We start from the raw sequence: 24,376 nt of genomic DNA on the forward strand, positions 1-24,376 counted from the left end.
AATGAACTGAATGTTTACTGTTACTAAAAGGAAAGGGTAAACAGTTTTCAACCAAGTAACTTTGAAGATGAGTAAAAAATAAAAAGCTAAACAGATTTAGGATGAACACGCCCACCAATTATTTGACCTTCTCTCGCGTGATTCCTATTCTCTGACAATCCTAGTGTTTCCAAATAGATAAGACACAGCCCACACAGTCTGCAATCCCTTCCGGCAGGGCTGTCTGTCATTAGTGACAGGCAGGGGACCCCTCACAGTCCCCTCTGAAAGCCAGGTCGGGTGGGGTTTCTGGCTTCTCTAGGAATGTGTCCCAGACACAAATCCGTGACCCACTCACTGTCCAAACATGCAGAATTGCAGGGCCTTTAAGTAGCAAATTACTTAGGCTAAGTGCTAACAGCAGTTCCAAAAGGAAAAAAAAAATCCTGAGCAACTATTGCTAGATTTATAGCCTTTTACTTTTCAATTTTACATAAAAGTCCTGATTTATAGAACCCAGGATTTGTACAATTAGAAAGATGGCTTATTACGTAGATGTAATTTTCAACCTAGTCAATGGTGACAATGATAAAAGGTCCCACTTACTGAATATTCTTACGGGGTTCTGCGTCAGAAGTTCTTACATTTAAAAAGTCCTCATTAGGTTTTATGGGCCCCATTTTGCACGTGAGAGATGTGTTTCCGAGAACTTAAGTGCCTTGTCACACAGCTACTCGGTGGCGGCCCTGGGGCCCAAGGATACAGCCCTCTAAAACAAGATTGGGTGTTCCCAGAAAGTGTGTCCTGAAGGGCGATGGGTTGTGATCTTTTCACTCAGGACCTCTTTGAGTGTGTCTGTTGGTCTCTCTCCTTCTACGAAGAAGCACTGCTGGGATTTGGGCTGAGAAAGCCTGGCTGAAGCCTCGCTTGATCCTTGGTCCCTGCCTTTCACCTACTGGGCTCTGCAGATACATCCCATGGCCTCTGGTCATCACACAAAAGCATGCTCACTGTTACCTCAGCACCTTCACCGTCTCCATCCACTGCACCTGCTCACTCTCCCAGGGGTCCACCCGGATCCAGTCGGATGTCTGCAGGGCCAGTCGGACCATTGCCACCCGGTGGTGGGCAGCCGCGAGGTCTTTCTTTCTGTAGTTGTCGTTGACGGGAGAGATGATGCCCCCGATCACCTTGTACATTCCTAGGAAAGGGAGAACAGTGACGTTGTATGTACCAACACGGACTCCCCCGTGGCCTGAAATCAGGCAGGTGCAAAACTCTCTGTGTCTCATCCTGAGTGGGAGCAGACTCCGGCATTCTGTCCTGTGGGCCAGCTCCCTCAGGCAAGGATATAGGCTGCCTCAGGGGCCAAGTGCTTCTCTAGAGTCATCTAGAGCCCAGAGTAATATTTCCTCTGAGAGCAAGGCTGTAAGGGTGTGGCCAGATGTGGCTTCCGGATAGCAGTGTGGACAGTTAGGGTCAGAATATGTTGGAGGAACATCACGACTTCCTCCCATGGAGGACTCAGCAGAGGTGCGTATGGGACAATAGTTATGTGTAGTTTTTTAAAGCCCCAGTTGGGGGTCTTCTGGATCAAAGATGATGGGATGGAATGGAGCACGAATCAGGCAGGTGGGAGGTGGGAAGTGGATGGGAAATGGTGGGTCTACTTTGAGAAAGACATGGGTTGTAGGACTGGAGAAAGGAACACTTAAGTTTAGAGCCACAGTGAGACTGCAGAAGCTGGAGTCTTTCCACCATGGAAAGACTCTGGATAGGACACAAAGAGCCTGGAGTGGGGGCTCTGGCTTCCATCACTTTACTAGTGCACCCTAGGCAATGACCAGCCTATCTGGAAAAAATAAAATACCTAGCCATTTAAACTTCAGTTTTCCTGAATGTAAAATGGGACCACACCTGTTTGGCAGGATCTTGTAGTAAGGCTAGACATTAGGTAATGCTTATGCAGTGGGATGATACTTTGTTTTAGTATGTGATATATTTTTAAAAACTATTATGAAACATAACATGCATATAAAAGAACATGGAACACATATGGCTTGACAGAGAGTTATAAAGTGTATCCTGTGTTCATCATCGCCTAGGTTAAGATACAGCACTTCTGGCACAACAGATGTTCCCTACCACAAGCCCCACTGCGACGGAAGTTCATCACTATTCCTACTTTTATACTATTAAGTTTCTTTCCTTGATAGCTTTACCATGTAGTTATGCAGCCTTAAAGAACAGAGCTTCTTCATTTAGCTTCTGAAACTTTTATAAATGGAATCATACTTTTATAAATGGAATATATTCTTTTGTTAAGCTTTTTTCACTTTATGTAAAGAAAATTCATGTAATCCAACCAGTTTTATTGCTGCATAACCTTCCATTGCAAGATTATATACTAAATAATTGATCTCTTTTACTTTGATGGACTTGGTGTGAGTCTGGCTTTGGACGGTTACAAACGCTACTCAGGACATTCTTCCACAAGGCTCCCTATGCACATGAGCACACATTCTTAGGACACACACCCTAACAGTGGACCTGCTGAGTCATACGGTAGGTGTAGGTATGTCTGCAGCTTTACTAGATAATGCCAGAAGGTTTTCCAAAGAGGCTGTAGCTATTGACCCTCCAACCAGCCGTGCAGGAGCTCCATGCTATGCCACCCAAGGTCACTATCAGGATTTTCCCAGGCTGATGGATGTGGTTATATCTCATTGTTCTTTTAAAGCCCATGTTTCTGCTTACTAATGAGGCTGAGCATTNGTCAGGATTTTCCCAGTCTGATGGATGTGGTTATATCTTCATTGTTCTTTTAAAGCCCATGTTTCTGCTTACTAATGAGGCTGAGCATTTATTCATATATATTATTAAGCATTCAAGCTTATTTTGTGAAGTGTCTGTTCAAACCTTTTGGCCATATTTTGGGTTGTCTGCTTTTTTATCATTGATTTGTGGAGTTCTTTATATATTCCAAATACTAGCCTTTTTGGGTTGGTTATATGAGTCATAAATACCCTCTTGTTTTATAGCTTGTCTCACTGTTCTTTTTTTATGGTATCCTTTGAAAATAAAAAAAAAACCCAAAAAGTTCTTAAGTTGAACGTAGTTGGGTTATTAGCTTTTCCTGTTATGGCTAGTGCATTTTGTGTTACGAAGACATTTTCCTGCATTATCTCATAAAAGGTTTACAGTTTTGTTTTTCACATTGGGTCTTGGTGTGTGATTGAATCCTATTAAGTTATTTTTCATTTGAGTAGTCAATTATTCTAGCAATGTTTACCAAGAAGACCCTGTCCACCCTGCTGCTGTACATTGCCACCCATGTCGATTATTAAGTGTCCACTGGTGTGAGGGCATGCTTCTGTTCTATTACTCTATTTCCTGTCCCTGTACAACATCACACTGCTTTGCTTCGTATGGCTTTATTATACATCTTGATATCTAGTTCTTCTGCCCACCTGGTTCTTCTTCAAGAATGTCGTAGTGATTTGTGACTTTTTGTATTTTCCATATAAGTTTTAGAACGAGCTTGTCAAGTTACAAAAATGAAACACCTCTTCTTGCCCCTGACCCACCCCGAAAAAGCCCTGCTGAAAATTTGATAGGAATTGAACTGAATTTATAATCAATTTTGGGAGAATTCATGTCTTTACAAGTTTTTAGCCTTCCAATTCATAAGCATGGTATATCTTTCCATTCATTTGGATCTCCTTAAATATCCCTAAATAAAGTTTTACAGTTTTTCTTAAACAACCCAGTGAAGAAAGGGGCAGAAGATATGAACAGACACTTCTCCAAAGAGGACATCCAGATGGCCAACAGACACATGAAACGATGCTCAGCATCCCTCCTCATCAGGGAAATACAAATCAAAACCACACTGAGATACCACCTCACGCCAGTCAGAGTGGCTAAAATGAGCAAATCAGAGAACTCTAGATGCTGGCGAGGATGTGGAGAAACGGGCACCCTCCTACACTGTTGGTGGGAATGTAAACTGGTACAGCCCCTCTGGAAAACAGTGTGGAGGTTCCTCAGGAAACTAACAATAGAACTCCCCTATGACCCAGCAATAGCACTGCTAGGAATTTACCCAAGGGATACAGAAATGCTGATGCATAGGAGCACATGGACCCCAACGTTCATAGCAGCACTCTCCACAATAGCTAAAACATGGAAAGAGCCTAAGTGTCCATCAACGGACGAATGGATCAAGAAGATGTTGTTTATCTATACCATGGAATGCTACATGCCAATGAGAAAGAATGAAATCTGGCCATGTGTAGCAACATGGATGGAACTTGAAGGTGTTACGCTGAGCGAAATAAGTCAGGCAGAGAAGGACAAATATCATATGTTTGCACGTATAGGAGGATTAGGAGGAACTTAACTGAGGACCATGGGGGAGAAGAAGGGGGGAAATGGTGGGGGAAAGGGAGAGAGGCAAACCATGAGAGACTCTTGAATGCTGACAAAAACTGAGGACTGATAGATTTTGGGGGGAGGGAGGATGGGCATGGAGGAGGGCACTAGTGGGGATGAGCACTGGGTGTTAGGTGGAAACAAATTTGGTAATAAACTATTTGTAAAAAAAAGTTTTACAGTTTTTCTTGTAGAGCACTCAAACATCTTTTGTAAAGTTTATTCCTAGACCCTTGATTTGTTGGATGCCACTGTCAATGGCATTTAGAAAATACTTTTTATTCCATTTGTTGCCAATCTATAGAAATATAATTGATTTAGGCATCTTGAATGCATATCCAGTAACCTTTCTAAGCTTTCTTATTAATTCTAATCAATTATCTGTATAGTCTTTTGAATCTTCCATGTCCAAAATATACCATCTGAAAAATATGGACAAATTTGCTGCACTTCCAATCCCTCCACCTTTGATGTATTTTTCTGGTTGTGCCATTGAAGACCACTAGCATGATGGATGCCAAATAGAGGTGGCGTTACCGGGCCTCCTTGCCTTTTTGCCAATATCAGAGGCAAACTTTTGACTTCCGGTATTACATCTGATGTCTGCTGCAAGTTTTCCATAGATTTCCTTTTTCAGTTGGGGCAGAGACAATGCCATGTGTTCATTAAAACTCTTTCCCACCTCCCCCTTCTTTCTGAGCACATAGGAAGCTAATATATATGTTCTTCTTAAAATTAGGCTGGGTTTATGTGATCTCACTGAGTTATAGTCAATGGGATGTGGGTGGAAGTGATGTACGCCCCATCTAGACTTGGCCATAAAAACTCCTGTAGACTCTCCAGTTCTCTCATAGTGAATCTGAAAGCCATAAGGAAGGAGGTAAAGACATGGGTGGGAACTGCTGGGGCTCCTGAGACACGGCTGAGCAGGGAACCACTCTGGAGCTCTTCAGGGTCGACATGGGGTTTATCTGATGAGAGAGGAATGTTATTTAATGTGGCAAGCTCTTGAAATGACCCTGGCCTATCCTGACAAATATGTATATGTCACTTTAAGAGACATTCAAGCTATTCCTAGTTTAAGAGTTTTTGCCAGGAGTGCCCAGGTGGCTCAGTTGGTTAAGCGTCCAACTTTGGCTCAGATCATGATCTCGTGATCTGTGAATTTGAGTTCTGCATGGGGCTCTGTACTGACAGCTCAGAGCCTGGATCCTACTTCGAATTCTGTGTCTCCCTCTCTCTCTGCACCTCCCTGCCCATACTCTGACTCTCTCTCTGTCCCAAAAATAAATAAACATTAAAAATTTTTAAAAAGCTTTTATCATAGATGAATTTTATCAAATGTTTTTCCTGTAACTTTTGAAATGATGGCATGATTTTTGGGTGCTCTTTTTGACTGCTTGCCAGTCAATGTCCCTGACTAATCATTTGTCAGGGGCCTCTCCCAGGCATCAGATAGATATGCCCTCCTCCAGAGAGGCTTCGTGTTTTTAGTTACCAGGTCCCTAGAGTTATTAAAAGTCATGGATGACCTTAAATGAAGTTGTCACCTTAAGCTTCTTTGACTAATTCAGGCAAAGGGCTGCAAATCTGAGCAAAGGTTGATGTGTGGCCATTTCTTCCTAATGATATTTTATCCTTGCCTTTTTCTTCTTTTGCTTGCCTTAGTATCAAGGTTTCTCTGAAGTCCTCTAGGATTAGGGGAAGAAGGTAGGTTAAGATCTAGTTCACGTTGGCCCTGAGGATGTAGCCCCTTGGGGGTCCAGCTTAATGTGGAGGAAGTTAGTATCAGGCTCCCTGGTTTGGGAGGTCCCCAGCCTTTGAATTCTTTTCTTCTTGGTTCACATGGCCACTGATTCAAAGCTTAAGTGAGCAGTACTGGCTCTGATGTTCTAATAGCCTGCTTACCTCCCTGGCAACAGGTGTTCTCTCAGCTGGACCGAGACATCCCTACTTTTTGGCTTTAATAGTGAGGTTTGAAAAATGTTCTACCCACCATTTATTTTTGTTTTAGTGGGAGAATTGATCCAAAGAGGACAGCCTGACCACCTCCTGGAAGTTGAGAGTTCTCGGATGCATTTTTCCAGCTCTGGGAAACCTGGGTGCCCCAGGTCCCTCCTTCCTGGAGGCTGAGGCATCCACTGTTCCTGGGATGGCAGAACCAGCTGAGAGTAAGGAGAGGATGGTCATCTTTTGACTTCCAGAACAGGTTCCTAAAACTCATTTTGGAGGAACACTTGTGAAGGTTAAAGCTTTCATTTGTAAGAATCAGGCTTTGTTGAGAAAGATTTATCTAAGTTTTAAAAGGTACCCTAAAAAAAAAAAAATAATCAGAGTCCAGGGAGTCAGAGCACACAGCTTTACTAAAATCCATGGAGTGGTAAGAAGAGAATATGAAAATGGAAAGGAAAAGCCCCCTCTGGGCTGAGGGTGGAGTGGGGTGGGTGGCAGATTGAGCCTCAGGCATAGGAAAGAACCTGGTAGGAAAGGTTTGTGGTGACCAAGAGTTTAGACCAAAGTCGAGGCCAGCTCCCTGCACCCCCTTACCTTCAGAGATAAAGCCTTCTGTGTGTTGGGTGGGGGAGGGCATAGTTAAGAAGCCTAGTTAGTTTTGGAAACTGCAAAGAAAGCAGATGGGCATTTTGCTTCCCACTTGGACTTGTAGGAGACCATTGTGCTCTGTGCCAGTACAGTAGCCTGGCATCAGTGCAGTGGAACTGGTAGTGTGGCATGTACAGGCTGGGAGGGCTTCAGGAAGTATCCCCTCCTCTGCATTCCAGGTCCTCCTCAGCTGCGCAGGGCATGGCCGGGATCCATAAAAGTTCCCAAGGCTCTTTGAGAAGAGGAGTGGAAGGGGCTGAGAATGAGCAGCCAGCTGGGATAATTCTGGGAGGTGGGTAGGGGATACAGGGTGTGCAGCCCAAAGCCAAGGACCATGGCGTTGTTAGTACCAGGAAGGGCCCAGGCACGGGCCCACACAGCAGTGGTAGTGCCTTAGCCAAGAGAAGCCAAGGAGGCTTCAGTAGTGGAGGCAGAGAGGATAGAGGTAGAGGGCACACCTCATGGCTGGAGGGGATTCAGGGCCAGATGCCCCTTTTCAGATGCCAGGATGATAAAGCCACCCAAGATGCTTACTTCACTCTTGGGGAAGTAGGCAGCAAAAGACTAACTTGATCAAAAGTTAACTTGAATAAACTTTTTTATTTATTTAACTTATTTATAAATTTATTATTAAATTTATTTATAAATTTAAATAAGTTAAATAAATAAATTTAAATTAATTTATGATTTAATTTAAATTTAAAATTTAATTTAATTTAAAATTTAAAAAAAGAAGGGACGCCTGGGTGGCTCAGTTAGTTAAGCGTCTGAGTTCAGCTCAGGTCATGATCTCACAGCTTGTGAGTTTGAGCCCCGTGTCAGGCTCTGTGCTGACAGCTCAGAGCCTGGAGCCTGTTTCAAATTCTTTGTCTCCCTCTCTCTCTCCCCCTCTCCCGGTCATGCTCTGTCTTTGTCTCAAAAATAAATGAACATTAAAAAATAAAAAATAAATAAAATTACAAAACCATTACCTTGACGTGGCAAATTTTTTCACCATTCATGGAAATGGTGACTTCAGAGCAAGGTGAGTGCTACAGAAAGCAAAATAACCTCTATCCCTGCGTATCTGAGTTCCACGTGATACACAGAGTATGTTAGTTCTTTTTCTTTCCACTTTAAAAAAAGTGGGGGCTGGTTTAAAAAAAGCGGAAGCTAACTTCTGTTGAGTGCCGGCTTGCTTGGGAAATTTACATACATTTAACCTTCACATTAATCTGTTTTACTGGAGGAAATGGGGTGGGCGGCTCTGCAAGGCATCCTGGGTACTCTGGTGTCACCTTTGATGGTTTAGCTCATCTTAACGGGGCAGGTGGTACAGAGGGCAAGCAATGCTGTTATAGGACCCAGGAGAGGAGAGTCAGTAAAAATAACAATGGGGGCTAAAACTCCTTCTGGCCCTCCAAATGGTCATGAGCTCAAGCCTCTTCCCTTTCCCACAATCCCACAGTCCCAGCGTTGCCTCTCACGTGACCCGCTTTCCCCCTCGGGAAGATGCAGGTACTTCGCTGGCGGTCCCATGGCCACCCAGACATACCTCCATTACAGCCTTTGTAAAGTAAAGGTCTATTTGTCTTTTCCATGAGATTGAGCGCTCTCTAAGGACATGAATGTGACTTTTAATTCTGGGTACCATGACTAGTACATCTCTTAGTGTAGGAAGCTATACTGTCTTTTCCTTGGGGTTACCGCAGCAATACATGGCTGTGAGTTTAACATGGTGGATAGAATTCTTTATCTCCACCCCTATTCTAACAAAATGGCAATGAAGGAACAGAATACGTATGAATTCACAAGGGCCAAAGGAGTGGGAAACGAGACAACAGTGCATGGGAAGGGTCAACAGAATGTTAGAAGCTGGAGAGCTGAAGCACAATGGTAACAGAGCAAGCAGAGTCTGCAGGAGGCTAAGGGGGTAAGAGGCAAGGTGCCCTGTGTGGCAGCAGCTAGGAGGGGCTCGGGAACTGGAGAAGAGGGTGCCAGAGGGCCTGGACACAGGAGGACTTGTTCAGGGTTTGCCTAAGGAGCCCTTAGATCCAATCACCTGCCTGTTCTCCCATCCTGGCAGAAGGCCACTTGTCTGCTTTCTGCTGAGGTTGGGCCAGAGAGACCCTGGACTCCCAGACACAGGCACAGGAGAGAGGAAGAAGGACCATCCTTAAGACAGGAGGATAAAGTTTGGCTCCCAGGACGCCAGGCTAGAGATGTCTCTCTGGGGAACAGTCCCACCCAGGAGAAGACACCTACAGATCCTCATGTCTAGGGGTCTCGTACACAGGGCCTGATCGTATGGCCGCAGGGTCTGTCAGCTTCACCCATATCCTCAGACCTTGCAGCCAGCATGGAGGGCCTCATCTGCAAATATGATTGGACACTACTCTGAAGGAGAGGAAGTGCACACACTGACACACCTGACAAGCCATTGTAAAACTTCAGACAGTCATGTGGAAGGGGAAGATTCCAGATGTATCCAGAGAGAAAACCAGAGGTTGAACACACAGGACTGGGACCCAGGGTAGAACTGCAGTTCTCAACAGTGATTCTGGGATCCAGAAGACAGTGGAGCAAAGCCTTCATAGCGTTAAAGGAAAATTACTTCCAACCTGGAATGCTATAGTCAGCCAAACAAACAATTGGAAGAGGGGTCAGCAAACCTCCTTTTAAGGGACAGATAGCGAATACTTCAGGCTTTGTGAGCCACACTCAACCTTTGTTGCGTATTTCTTTGTTGTTGTTGTTGTTGTTAAACAACCCTTTAAAAATATAAGAAAAAAACCCCAATAAAAACAAACCATCCTAGCTCACAGTTGACCCATGGGCTCTCGTTTACTGGCCTGTGAACGGGAGTATAGAATAAAGTTGTGTACGTATACGCAAGGTCTCAGAAAATTGATCTGCTGTAGATCCCTTCTCAGAAAGAGGTTGGAGGATGCACTCCACAAGAGTAAACCAAAAGAAGCAGAAGGCACAGAACCCAAGAAACAAGGGTTCCATACCAGGAGACAAGCAGAGGGAACCCCTGGGGAAACAGTGAAGGGAAATGCCACATGAACGACAGCATGGAGAGCTACTGTCCACACAGGAGCCAGAGGCCTCCAGGAAGAGTAGGAGTCTATTTATATTAAGCCGAGTTTTGAAGATCTTTTGGAAAATTTGGGCCTGAATTAGTTAATGATAGGTATACAGAACATAAGGAAACACATAAATGAAACGATTATTAACTCCAGGAAGAACCAAGAGGCAGTTATATGAGAGGCAACGCAATCATAGTTGTACTACGTGGCTTCGTTGATGCCATTTGCAGACATAAGTGGGAGCAATATTACTTTAACCCAAGGTTGCGAGCTAATCGATTTGGGAGCATGTGCTAGAGGTGAAGTGTGAGGGCAGAGGTGTGAAAGAGCTCAATCTTCATTTGTCAGGACTGGAAGCAAACAGATAATATCTAACTCTGAAAAATCAAGAAACACAGTGTAAGCTTAGGCAAATACTAGGGAAAAGAGCTGCACAAGTCAAATGTGACTGCCCCAGGAACCAGGAAAGATGGGAAGGGAGGAAAGGGACAAAGTTACAAGCCTTACAGCAACTTAACTTTTAGCATATATGTTTATAAATATAGAAAATAACTTTAAAACGAATGTACTTTGTAGAAATATTTCAGTGCACTTAAAAGTGTAAAGAATCAGAAATCAACCAAACATATCCAAGAAGTTAATATTGTTTATATTTTTGGTTAATTGTCTTTTTCTTCTGTTTTTCTTCATATGATATAGATGTTTGTATCTTCTTTATTTAGATTATATCATAAGCATTTTCCTTGGCCATTAGCACTCTTACAAACACCATTTTTAATGGCTGGATAATAATGGAGATTATATCTGTATCTCTTTGTACCTGAATCAATATATTGTGGCCATCTTTGTAGATCTAGGTTGCAACTTTTAGTTGCATTTTTAAGATAAATTATTAGAAAGGAAAACTACTGGCTTGAAGATTTTGGGGGTTTTTGCTACATCTTGCTAAACTGCTGTTCAGAAATCCTGAACAAGGGGATACAGCCACCGGCATGGTATGAAAGGATCCATCTCACCCTATACTGGCTAGTGTTGGGATTACTCCTCTCAAAACATCTTTGCCAACCTGCAGGAACTTTTTGTGGTTTACAACTTGCATTTAAGATTACTTGTCGTGTGATTTTTATTCCTTATTAGACACGTGTGTTTCTCCTGTTGTGAACCACCTGTTCCTATTCATTGCTTCTTTGTCTTTTTGTGTATGAACTCTTTTTAACAAGTGCATGAAACGTTTCCCTGTCGGGTCCACATGCACTTCAGAGAGAGGATTCTCCTCCACGTCCTGTACCTCTTGTCCAACTCCAGTGTGGCTGCTGGGAATTCGGTGTGGGTCTCCCCCCCCCCACCACACACATTCGGTGTGTACGACCCCCAACATCCACATGAACTGAGGTCTCAACTCAGCTCAGGGACGCTTCTGTCATTTCTCTGGCACTGTACCTCTGCTCTACTTGCTAGCATCACTACTTTATTGTCTCTTGTAATTTTCACATCCTTATCTTTTGCTTGAGTTCTGGAAGAATTCCTCCGACTGTTCTAGTTCTTTGTTTAGTCTCCAGAGATTGCCTCCCTGCGGCCTTGGCTCCACTGAGCACTAATTTGGCAGGAATGTTTAACACCCTGAATGCCATCCACCGTCCTCAGACTACTCCTTTTTCCGACAGATTGATTTGCTGCTGTGATCACATTTTTGTCTTGAATCTCATGGAGAACCAGAGATTCAATAATTTTATCTTAAGCGGAGGGCCCCTTGGCCAGAATCCACGGGCTGGGACCATTTTTACAAGGGCAGTTCCTTTTCATATGATCTGTTACTTTTCTCTGACTGGTTCACTGCCTCCAGAAAGGTCTGTCTGTCCCGTGTGGGCAGGGGGCCCTGTCAGAGTCTGGCTAGGTTCCTGTTTAATTTATGTATTCACAGCAAAAGAAAAAGGCAACATTTAGGTTTATTGTGATTTTTCTTTGCAGCTCAAAAATCCACTTGTACAGTGCAAGGAGGAAGCTATAGGTCAAAGGAAATACCCATTGACAGGGAATTCACCCCTTCTGAGGTTTATTTTTATCATTTAAGAATGCTAAATATATAAGGTAGGAAATCAAATTGACTTTTTTCTTTAAATACTTAGGGGACTGTCCCAAGTCCTTTTTTAAATACTCTGTCTCTGCCACCACTGATTTTGTATTTGACTCTTACATTATCTTTTAATGTAGACTTTGTGTTCCGTAGGGCTGTCCAGAGTCAGTATCATGCTCATTTAATCAGTTTTTAGAAATCACATTTTAACATCTTATAGAGCTTTCTGAGCACTTGGTTAGTCTTCCAGGTGAACCTTGGGATACTTCTCTCAAGTTAAATAAAGAAAAATAGCCATGGGTGTTTTCCTGGGAAAGCCAATCAATAAGTGACCAGTCCCTGTGAGGACCTGGCCATATTTGCATAAAGTCAAGTCTCTCGGCAGAGAGGTGGGGCTGCTCCTGCATACACTTCACATTTCTAGTTCAGGTTCGCCCTGGGGACATGTGTCCTTGGTGGCTTCTCTGGTGAATGATTTTTTTCCCTTATGTTTTATATAACAGATAGGTTATGTATGTTTTTATATATGTTATATATTACATGTTTTGTATAGTTATAAATATTTCGTGACATAGTATTGCAACTGGTATGTAGGAAACTCTGTGTTTTGGTTTGTTTATTTTTAATCTGGACTACCTTACTGCACGTATTAGTTCCGATGGGTTTTCAAATGCTTCTCTTGGATTTTCTAGGGATACAGTAATACCACCTGCAAATAATGAAAACCAACTCCCCTGTCTATTGTTCTTATTTTTGACTGATGCCATCAAAAAGTAATGGTGGTGAGTAGGCAATCTTTTCTATTTCCTTGCTTCTGTGGGAATGTTTCTGAAGTGTTATGCCATTACATGTCATGCTAGATAAGTATCCTTATAGTTCTAATTTACTAAGAGCTTAAAAAAAATCCCTAAGTAGGTGTTGGATTTTATTGAATGACTTTTAAGTGTGTATTGAGATGATGATTTAGGTTCCATAAAAATATACTGTCTTAGTAATGCGATGTATTAATAGATATCTTTATGCTATATTGTCCTTGAATACCTGGGATAAATGCTACCTGGCCATGTTGAATTATTCTTTTATTAGCAATTTGATAACCTACTACTTTATATGGGTATTTTGCATCCCAGATTATATTGTTAAACACTGGCTGTAATGCCACAATATTCTTATCCAATTTTCTTTGTTCTAGAAAATGGCTAAGGTAGATTGAATTATTGGTCCTAATTCCTCACTCTGTCATTATAGTATTAAACACACCCCTGCCATAGCCTCACAAAGGCAGGATGTATTTCCCCACCCCTTGACTTTGGGCTTGGTCATGAGACTCCCTTTGGCTGATGGGATATTAACAGCTTTGACATGAATGAAAACTCAAAACTTGCTTGCTTGGTGGGACTTGTGATCCTGTGCCTGTGCCATCTACATGAGAAGAATATGTGATATAGTCATGATCCTTCTACTTTCCTAGACCCAGAGTTATTTAAATAAATGAGTGAGAATCTGATAACATATATAGTTCGTGGCACTGAGCTGGTGCTCAGCGATTGTCACTCCCTCCACCCTCCTGTCCGGTGTAGCAGCAGAAGAGGGAATGGTTGCAGGTTGTTTGGAAGATCATCACATTATCTCCCAGTGCATGTGTACTCTTCTGGAACCCAATCACTCCTCCATTAAAAGTCTGTGCCAGGGCGCCTGGGTGGCTCAGTCAGTTAAGCGTCTGACTTAGGATCAGGTCATGATCTCACGGTTTGTGGGTTCGAGCCCCACGCCGGGCTCTGTGCTGACAGTTAGCTCAGAGCCTGGAGCCTGTTTTGGATTCGGTATCTCCCTCTCTCTCTCTCAGAAATAAATAAAAAACCATAAAACAAAGTCTGTGCCCCTTCCCCTAGGACCTGGGTGCGCATTTGTGAATGTTTCACCCAGTGGCAGAAGTGATACTATGTGACTTCTGAGGCTAGGGCATAGAAATGCCATGCACTTTATGACAGACCTTATGGTCTGGGGACGCTTTGGTTTAGCACCCAACTGCCAGGCTGTGAAAGCCCAAACTAGCCTCTGCAGAGAGACTCCACAAGGAAGTGATGAAGCCCCGTGTACGTGTTATGGTCAGCATCCCGGCCAGTAACCAGCATCGACCACCAGATGTGTGAGTGAAGAAGTCTCCAGATGGCTCCCAACCCCAGCTGTCTAGTTGGTCCCAGTCTTTGAGGTCTTCTCGGCAGAGTCCCCAAATATCATGGGGCAGAGACAAACCATCCCCATTGTGCAGTGTCCAAATTCCTGACCCACCAAATTTGTGAGTGTAACAAAATGGTCAATTTACATCATTGAGTCTGGGGTGGTTTGTTACATAGGGACAATAACTGGAACAGGACTGGAGATCCAGAAAGATCAGATCATTTTGCTGTGGTTACACTACCAGGAACTGTCAGGATTGGGAGCAGAGGTAGGCCTGCCTGCACTATTTCTGTGGCACTGTACTGGTGACTGGCACTGAGGTTCAGAGAGCCCAGAGCCAGCCAGAGCTAAGGAGCATACCACTCGGTAGCTCCACCTCTGTGTGAATGCGGCCCCAAAGCAGGTCACTGTGGGGGATGATAGACATTCCACCCCTTCTAGAGCCGACCACGTCCCCCAGGAGGACTGGGCTTCTATAAAATGTTACTGCTACTTAAAATGCTAGTGGCCTCACAAACCATGAAGCAAGGCTTAACAGCATTCCAAAGTGTAAAGACTTCATTATTACCACAGAGAATGCTTTGGCACATTTATCCGCACTTTACTAAGAAGTACCATACACATTTAAAACAAAACTACACATGTCTAAACAACTGGGAGAAGCCTTAGGAGATGTTCAGGCTTGGCTGGCTCCTCCTAGTGTCCCGCCTTCCCCCTGGTACACCCCACTTCTGCTCAGAGAAGTCCAGTGTCCCTGAATACATGGGCACAGTCCAACCCTAACCCGCTTCATGGACCCTTCTGTTTTCTTCTTTCTTTGGTGGTGCTGGCTGCAAAACACCTTGGGAAATGAGGCCTTGAAAAGCAAAAATCTTTTAAGAAACATCAGGAGCAAGTGTGCAAGTGCAGTGAGGAATCAAGTACACAAGGAAAGGAAGCCAGAAGGGTGGTAAGCCGGTTGAAAAAAACAAAAACAAAACCAAAAAACCCCGAGGATCTCAATCAAATGGATCTGCACGCATTTACAAAGAGCTTATTGTGATTAAACTTGGCCTCCAAGCTAAGTCTGGAAAACATGATTTGGAAAACATGAAGCCGTTGAGGCTTTGAGGCCTTTTTGGCATGCTTTTCCTTATTTTCTCCATCAAGTTCTGCCTTTTGGTTTGTTTGTTTGTTTCATCAGCCAAATTGCTCCTAGCTCTCACGGTCCCAATGAACTTGAGGCTATTTATTGCTCTGTTCTGTGTGTCGCTGGCCAGAAGCACCTCTCGATTTCAAAGACCACTAAATGCCTGGATGAAGGAAGCCTTGGGCGGGTAGGGCAGACCTGAGAATTCTGGTTACCCCTAGTCCAGTGGCAGATTTCCGGAAGCGCAGTGGCGGCCACGTGAAGAACCATCTTCCCTCCCTCTCAGAGTGCCCATGGAGTACGAGGCTCTTCTGTCTGTCCTCCGTTTCCCCCACTGTTTTTCTGTGCAGAGGCTTTCTTTCCACCCTCACACTCTTCCTGCACATGAGAAGCTCCCTCTGGTCTCCAGAATCCTTCCATGCCTCAGCTTGTCAGTGTGAGCTTTCTCTTTCTTAGGCTTCCAAATGTCCTGCTTTTCTTTGTTGCAACTTCTTAAAAGCCTAGCAAGGTAAGTAACACAGCAGCAGTATTTCATAGGGTTTAAACGTCCCTACTGGTCCTGGATAGCAAGGCCTTTTTTATTTCCCCTCTCCTGTCCCATCCTCTACAACTGTCTCCCTGAGGCTGCCCAGCCGGCCATGCCTCCCACCTCTGCAAGGGCCGACAAGGTCTCCCATGGGCTGGCTGGCTCCTTGGCACCCTCTGTGCGTTCAGGATATTCTGTTTCTGTTTTTTTTTTTTTTTATTTTTTTTTATTTTTTTTTATTTTTTTTTNGGAGGGTCAGAGAGAGAGGGAGTCACAGACTGAAACAGGCTCCAGGCTCTGAGCTGGCAGTCAGCACAGAGCCCGACGCGGGGCTCGAACCCACGAACCGCGAGATCATGACCTAAGCGAAAGTCGGACGCTTAACCGACTAAGCCACCCAGGCGCCCCCAGGATATTCTGAACGTCCTTCTTTTGCGTGCCTCTGTCTTCCAACATTTAACTCCTGGCTGCATGCCTCTGCCTGCTGAGCAGAATGAGTATCCTTTCAGAGTCGGCAGGTTTTAAAAAGAACTCACTGGAACTCCCAAATGCTAGGGTCTCATGGTTCCTCAGAAACGTATTACATTCTCTTTGGATGCCTTATATCCAGCAGGAACTTCATAGGGGAAAACAGGCGGTGGGGCCGGGCTGTGATCAGGCAGTTCTGGCTTGGTGTGGAGTCTGCTGAAGGAGTCATGTGAAGGCAGCACCAAATGCTGCCGTGGGCAGCCCGTGTGTGTAGAATTTCTGCAAAGCAGCCTTGTTTCCCACCGACAAGTGACTAGTCCTGGGCCATTTGCCACAACTGTGTTCTTAAGACAGGCTCTGTAGTGGCAGGAACTTGAGGGCGAGCAGGCAAAGGTGTTTCTGAGTGAGGAGACTCAGCTCTGCTGCTTGTGAGCTGAGTGACCAGGGGCAAATTACTTAACCTCTTTGTTTCCCAGTCTCCTGACCTGAATCAAATGAGCTAATGTAGGAGACCAAGACTAGTTTGGGGCAAATGCATGGTTGCAGAGTATACTAGAAATCTCTACTGAGTTTGAATTTCCCCTCCTATCCCTTGTTTTCATTACAAATGCCATTTCTCCTCTTCTGAAGGCGAGAGGGTGCCTCATGCATTTGTATGAGCTGGCAGCCTGGCAGCACTTTAGGTCAGGTAGTGTACCAGCACTGTACGTTCTGAAATAAATGCTGTGGGAGCCCTGTCCTCATGGGGCGTTCAGTCCTGCGGGAGATGGACAGTCACCACAGGGTGGTCAATGGAGGGGGGAGGTACAAGGAGACCTGGAGAGGCTCTGTGGGGGGAACAGATTTGCTGGAGGAAGAGGCCTCTATACTGAGTTATGTATAATGCAGAAGGCAGATGGTGACCTAAGGAAAGGTAAAGTCTTATTAATCAAATCAGTTCTTTCCACCTGAATTGTATTGAAAAGATACTTTTTTCAAGTCTTCAGAACAACTGAAGCTTGATGACCCCTTGATTCTGCACTAATATCCTTGCCCATTTCTTCATACGTTTTCAATTTACCTTCATGGTAATTTATGCTCAAGGAAACTATCCAAGATCTGCTAAGGGATTCAATAAAATAGGTCACGGAGTTAAACACTGTGGTGAAACATAGGGCTTAATTTTATGGATAAAATTTAAATTGCTTGGCTGCCTTTTTGCATTATTCGTGTTAAGACTAATGATCACTCAGTGAATGGGAAAGGATCACTGTAGGAATGAGCAAGCCATTTTCCTAATTCTTTAAGCATACCTGGTGGGGGTGTGGGCTTTGCCCTGGAGGTTAAGAGCAGCTGAGTGGGGAAGAGACCAGAGCAGTGGCCGCTCCCCCAGCTTCCGCAGGAACAAGGAGCCTGAAACTGGAATATTTCCTAGGACTGACACCGTAGGGGAAGAGGAGGAGGAGAGCATGTTTAACACCAGCACTTAATCCCTATATTTCTCAAAGTGAGTCCACACTGATTGATGGCCTCGTTAAACATGCATATTCCTGGGGCGCACCTGGCCTGTCCTCTGGCAGTGAGGCACAGGAGCTTAGATTCTTCCCAAGCATCCTGGGTGACTATGAGGCTGAAGATCTGTGGGGGCAGTACAGACCACAGAGGAACCACTCCTTTCCGGTTACACAGGTTCTTTAATTAAGCCAAGGACTGCTTTGCTGTAATGACCAAATCGCCAATGTTACGCATATGGAATAAAAAGATAAACTCAATTGTATCTCAATAAAATGCATTTATTTAGTGACAAAAAGAAGGATATGGGTTTTTTAGGGAGTGAGTGTTTTATGGAGTTTAATACAATTTCATTTTTGAGGTTTGTTTCTAATAATACCCTTAATTTACTTGTTTAATGTATTCATCGGTCAATTCCGATTATGTAAATTGTAGGTAATCTTCTCCATTTGCCGTTATAAGACATAATTTAGAGTTGCAAAGCTAACTAAAAGCTGACCATCTTACCAAGCACTAAAAAATCAGTCCCTCTGGGGGAACATTTTTCCTAAGAGTTTTATTTTTTTCATTCTAATGTTTAGATTAGCGTTTCTCTGGCTATTCTGTGTAATGATTTATTTTATTTCATCTTATTTTCAATTTTTTTAATGTTTACTTTTGAGAGAGAGAGAGCGCGAGTGAGCTGAGGAGGGGCAGAGAGAGAGGGAGACACAGACTTCAAAGCAGATTCCAGGCTCTGAGCTATCAGCACAGAGCCTAATGTGGGGCTCAAACCCACAAACCATAAGATCATGACCTGAACCGAAGTTGGACGCTTAACCGACTGAACTACCGAAATGTTCCTGTGTAATGATTTATAGGCACCTACCAGCACCCCCCCCCCCCCAAAAGGGTTCAGTGGTCAGATACACTTTGGAAATATCAGGGTAGACAAAGTAAACAGGTCTAATCGCTGATTGCAGATCCTCTGCGAGCCCCTCATGTGTGGAAGTGCATAGTAACTCTCCCAGAAGGGCACAGAATGAGCAGGGCTTAGTTTCATGGAACATTCTGCTGCTAAGCATTCAGAGGACCACACCCTGCAAGATATGTAGTTACCCCCACTGGCAAGTTATGTCAGGGGGATCGGGCTGCATTTATTTAGATGAACTGCTTGTAAGGACCCAGGCCTAGGAGGTGTTTTCCAACTGGGGGTATACATTAGATCATCTGCAGGGAGCTTCCTCAAATACAGACCTCCCACCATGACATCCAGGTTAAGGTGCTGATGTAAACTGTGGAATCATAATCTACTTGATCATCACCATCACTGCCACCATCATCAAATCATGATCAGCATTTCTGACTAATGCCACACCCCTACTGCTACCACATTGGGAGTGCCATCACTATCGTGCCAGGACCAAAAAGATCACTACTCTCACCAACACCGTCATCTATCCCTCACCTCCGCCACCACCACACTATGAATGGACACCACTGCCATCAGCACGCCATGACCTACGCTACCACCACCTGTGTGTGCAGCCATCAGCACCACTGCAGCCCCTAGAACTGCTTCAGTGCAGCCACCACCACCACACCCAGGGTGGCCATCATCCTTCCTATGTTTAGACTGGAGAGGAGATGAACACCAGTGTAATTATTTCAGGTGGCGCTCAAAGGTTGGAAGGCTCAATATAATTGCACATATTCGCCCCAAGTTACTATGGCAACCCAATAACCTTCAAGTGGAACCAGACAGGGTATCACAGCAGAATCCTGGGGTTTACAGTCTAGAGGCTAAACAGGATCTCCAACCCAAGGTAGGCGTACCTCAGTTCCCTCTGTGACAACAGTAAACCAAGTCACGTAGGTCTGCCGTGTCAGCTTATAGGATGGGATGGTTCAGCCCCAATGTGATTTCAGAAATGTGGAAGGTGGACTTCAGCTAGTTTAGGTGTAGTCCCTGGTGCTAGCCATGGGGCAACCATGGAGGGACTTTAAAACCAGCACAAAATGAGGCTTGGTACTGCTTGAGGGCCCGGTCTAGGTAGGGGAGTCACAGGAGAGAAAACCTTAACCATATGTTACAGTTTATGTAATTAAGCTACTTTGAAGTTGTGTTTTATGTATGCACTCTTGTATATACTGTACTTACATAAATTTATATAGTAATTATGATGATGCATGGCATGTACTGAGTGCTTAACAGAGTGCTGGGGACTATGCTGAAGACCTTATATGGGCCATCTCTTTATTTTTTTTAATGTTTATTTATTTTTGAGAGAGAGACAGAGTATGAGCAGGGGAGGGGCAAAGGGAGAGGGTGACACAGGATCCAAAGCAGGCTCCAGGCTCTGAACTGTCAGCCCAGAGCCCAACACAGGGCTTGAACTCATGAATCACAAGATCGCGACCTGAGCTGAAGTCGGACGCTTAACCGACTGAGCCACCCAGGTGCCCCCCTAGGCTATCTCTTTAATTCTCATGACTCCTATATGAAGGAAGTGTGACTGTCAGTCCCATTTTCCTGATGAACAAACTGTGAAGCAGAAGTTAACTGGTCCAGGGTCATAAAGCTAATTAACTGTAGTGCTGGGGTGTGAACCTAGGTAGTCTGGTTCCAGGGACCACGATCTTAACCAAAACTGTACATTGTTGACACGCTGTCTGTACACTGTCTACACATGTAAGCAGCGTATAAACTTCTGCTGTATAGCGGTCATCCTGCGTGGGGTGATTTAAGGCATGTTCAAGGGTACTGTTGATGATATGCGATTTGTCTCCTGGGCTAATTTTTGAGAAGAGATTTAAGTCAAATGAAAGAAACACAAAAGGCCACCAAGTGCAAAGCTATTCGGTGCAAAATAGGATGGTGGTGATGACTACCCATGAGGCAAAGTTCTCTTAAGTTCACGTAATAGGTACGCGACGAGGGGCTGTGGCCTGCGGGGCACTGGGCAAGGTGATGCCATTCCTCCTGGCTCTCGGTCCACAGCTCATATTGCATGTTGAAGTCCTGAGCAGCCTCAGGAAAAGATATCCTAGGTTCAAATAGCTTAAATTTCCAAGCACTTCACAGTAAGCAAGAGCACTCGAGGCAGATTGGGGATGATTCTGAGGCTAGTGTAGAGGGTGCCTGCCAGGGGACTGTCCCTCCTTCCTTCTCACCTGAGTTCTTTCCTTAGACATATTGATAACAGAAAGGAGGGCTCTATGAATGTACCTATTGTTAACTCTTAAAATATATAAACATATGCAAACCTATATGTATATTCTATGCAAATATAAACATACAGATCTTTTTTTTTTTTTTCCATGAAAAGAGAAATAGCATTAAGCTGGGCTCCATTGCCAGTGTCCACAGTGAGGCAAGAACCATGGTCAGGGATGCTATGGCTCCTGTTCTGGGTGGGGGATCTTGCTGGGCTGAGGCTCTAAATCCCCAACATCATCATCATCACCACCATCGCCATCATCATGCTCATCATCTGCTGCTGTTTAGTAAGTGCCAAAGGTGTGCCAGGCTCTGTGTGGAGTGTTTATGTGGTTTAGAACCCCACAACAGTCTCAAAAGGCAGTTGCCGGGGTGCCTGGGTGACTCAGTCGGTTAAGCGTCCGACTTCAGCTCAGGTCATGATCTCACGGTTCATGGGTTCGAGCCCCATGTCAGGCCCTGTCCTGCCAGCTCAGAGCCTGGAGCCTGTTTCGGATTCTGTGTCTCCCTCTCTCTCTGACCCTCCCCTGTNGTTGCGTGGGCTGGAAACGGAGATGCTGGGATGTGAAAGCAGGTTTATTTGTCTGGCTTTGAAGCTTTTGCTTGTTTATGTGTTCTCTGCTTGCTTTAACTATACTAAGTACCTCTTACGTTAAGATTCTTCATCTCTAAAATGGGGGGAGTGGCGTGGTAGAAATAATGCTACCTCATGGGCATGTTTCGGGGCTTAAATAGCAGAATGTATGTAGAAACATTTTGTAAAATGTAAGGAGCCATCCAAATGTAACGTTATTACTATTATTTTGGTTTCATGTGATAAAATTAAACATAACAATTTTGTTTAGCCATTTGGATAATGATTTCAGTATAACTTCCCTTGTAATTTTACGTATTTTAAGTTTTTATCTTGAAATAATTTTAGACTCCAGAAAGTTGCAAAGTGCTTACTTAGCAAAGGCAGTCCAAGTAGCTGCCATATCCTTCAGCCAGCTTTTGCTAATGTTACCATCTCATGGGACAGCGATCTAAATCACGAAGTGAGCATTAACACTACTCACGAGTCTGGAGACCTTATTCACATTTCCGCTGTATCACCTTTTCCTGGTCTAGAGTCCAGTCCAGGATCTCACACTGTGTGTAACTATCCCGTATCCTTACTGTCCTCTCCTTGCGGGGCCCCCAAATCTTTTATGACCCGGACATGTTAGAAAAGTTCTGGCCAGTGTTTTTATGGGATGCCTCTCAGTTCAGCCTGTCTGATGTTCTCTCCATTAGATCCAGTTTCTGCCCCTCAGCAAGAACACCTCAGAAATGATGTTGTGCCACTTTCCCAGGGTGTAAGACATTGATTTCTCTTGCTTCTGGTGATAACAACTTTGATACTTGATTGAGGTGGTGTCTGTCAGACTTCTCTGCTGTTACTATTTTCCCCTGTGTGTCTGTAAATAAACATCTTTAAAAAAGTTTTTAATTATTATTATTTTTTTTTTTTTTGAGAAACAGAGGCAACACGAGCAGGGGAGGGTCAGAGAGAGAGGGAGACAGAGAATCCAAAGACAGGCTCCAGGCTCTGAGCTGTCAGCACAGAGCCCGAACCCACAAACCGTGAGATCATGACCTGAGCTAAAGTCAGACGCTTAACTGACTAAGCCATCCTGGCTCCCCGGTAAATAATAAGCATCTTATGGGAAAGTACTTTGAGACAATGCAAATACCCTGTTTCCCATCATACTTCTGCCCACTAATTTTAGCATACGTTGATGATTCCGGTGTGCAACAATCATTGGTGTGATGTTTGCCAAATGGTGATTTTTTTGTTTCTAACATGCCTTCTACAGGCATGGAATTCTCCTGTAAGATTAATTGGAATTCTCCTGTAAGGAGGAACTGTCCTTTCTCCTGTGTTTATTTATTCATCCAATCATTTATTTATGTCGATATGGATTCGTGGATATTTATTTTATTCTGTGGGGTGTAACCCATTATCGTTATTTATTTTGTTCCTCAAATTATCCCAGATTTGCCCAGCGGAAGCACCTTAAAATTGGCTCCAGTATCCTTCTGACATGCTCCCACCACTTATTAAGCACTTCCTTGCTTTCTGGCACCGTAAGATGTTCAATCCAGGCTCATCTTGTTCTTTCTCTGGCAAGAACAGCTCTGGAATCCAACATTTCTGCAGAAAACCCTGGCTTTTGAAATTGAAGGACAGGATTTAGAAACCAAGGGGGATGGTTGTGCTCACTGCTGCTGAGGTTTTGTGGTTTCCAGGTATCTCTTCGAGGACAGAACTAGGAAATTATATGTTAGACGTTATAATTATATATCACATAATTATAGAACACGCACACACGTCCACACACCTCCCTGTATTTCCTTCTATCACCATCCACGCCTAAGTTAAACACCCGAGTTCGGACAGAAGCCTGCAGTTCCAGTCCAGCACCACAAGGTTCATTCCAGCCTCACCTCTTTCCTTACCTCAACTTCCTTCTTCAACAGTGAGAAACCTGGCTCTACCATCCGCAGGAATTTACACATCTGCTTGCTCCTAGTGTTTAGGTAAAGTAGCTTCAAAACTGCTCCCCTGTACCCCTGTGGAAAACAAATGTTCCGACTAGGGAATAGTACATATGAATGCTTCTTTTCGGTGAGTGCCTCCGGTATCCAGTCATCCCGCTGCTTTCCCAGTTCCTGAGGTTGATTCTTTGTTTTCTCCCTGCCTCCGGTGTGTTGCATATTCATTTGTAATCAGGTAAAGCTGTTTGTTACTGTTTGTATTTCATCCCGGGTTCCCCTTTCATCTGGGTGGACTTTTAGTATGTACTTAGTTTTTTTTTTTTTTTTTTTTTTTTTTTTGGTATGGAATTTCAAAGTTCTGAGCCAGACTGTAAAAAGAGGTACACTCAGGGAAGAGTCTCTCTTCCCTCGTCCTGGCTTCTGTTCTGTTCCCAGACCCCAGATCTTTCCATGCTCTTTCCATCCACCAGCTGGAAGGAACCGACTTCATTAGTTTACAAAATCTATTCTTAAATGATTGTCTTCCTAAGATTTATTTTCCCTATAATTACCAGTAACTCATAAATCTCCCCAAGGTCTAACTCTTTCTCAACAACCTTGTCTTCAAAAATATTTATACAGACGCATCTTTTCAATTTGTTTTAATTAATGTCCTTTGTACTGTCGGGATTGTTACTTAACTGTTTTATCTGATTTCGGCCCG

General features: G+C 44.0%; 1 protein-coding gene across 6 annotated transcripts in view; it reads right to left on the reverse strand.

Annotated features, from left to right (window-relative positions):
* NMNAT3 (nicotinamide nucleotide adenylyltransferase 3) overlaps nt 1-24,376 on the reverse strand; it is a 118,587-nt gene that overhangs the window by 16,588 nt on the left and 77,623 nt on the right. For all 6 annotated transcript variants that reach the window (XM_077756692.1, XM_077756689.1, XM_077756688.1 and 3 more), the window contains exon 3: nt 997-1,180. In XM_077756692.1, the coding sequence (XP_077612818.1) occupies nt 997-1,180 (184 nt within the window). The remainder of the gene's footprint in view (nt 1-996; nt 1,181-24,376) is intronic.

This window comes from Crocuta crocuta, unplaced genomic scaffold (assembly GCF_008692635.1).
Source record: "Crocuta crocuta isolate KB4526 unplaced genomic scaffold, BGI_CrCroc_1.0 scaffold337, whole genome shotgun sequence".
NCBI lineage: Eukaryota > Metazoa > Chordata > Mammalia > Carnivora > Hyaenidae > Crocuta > Crocuta crocuta.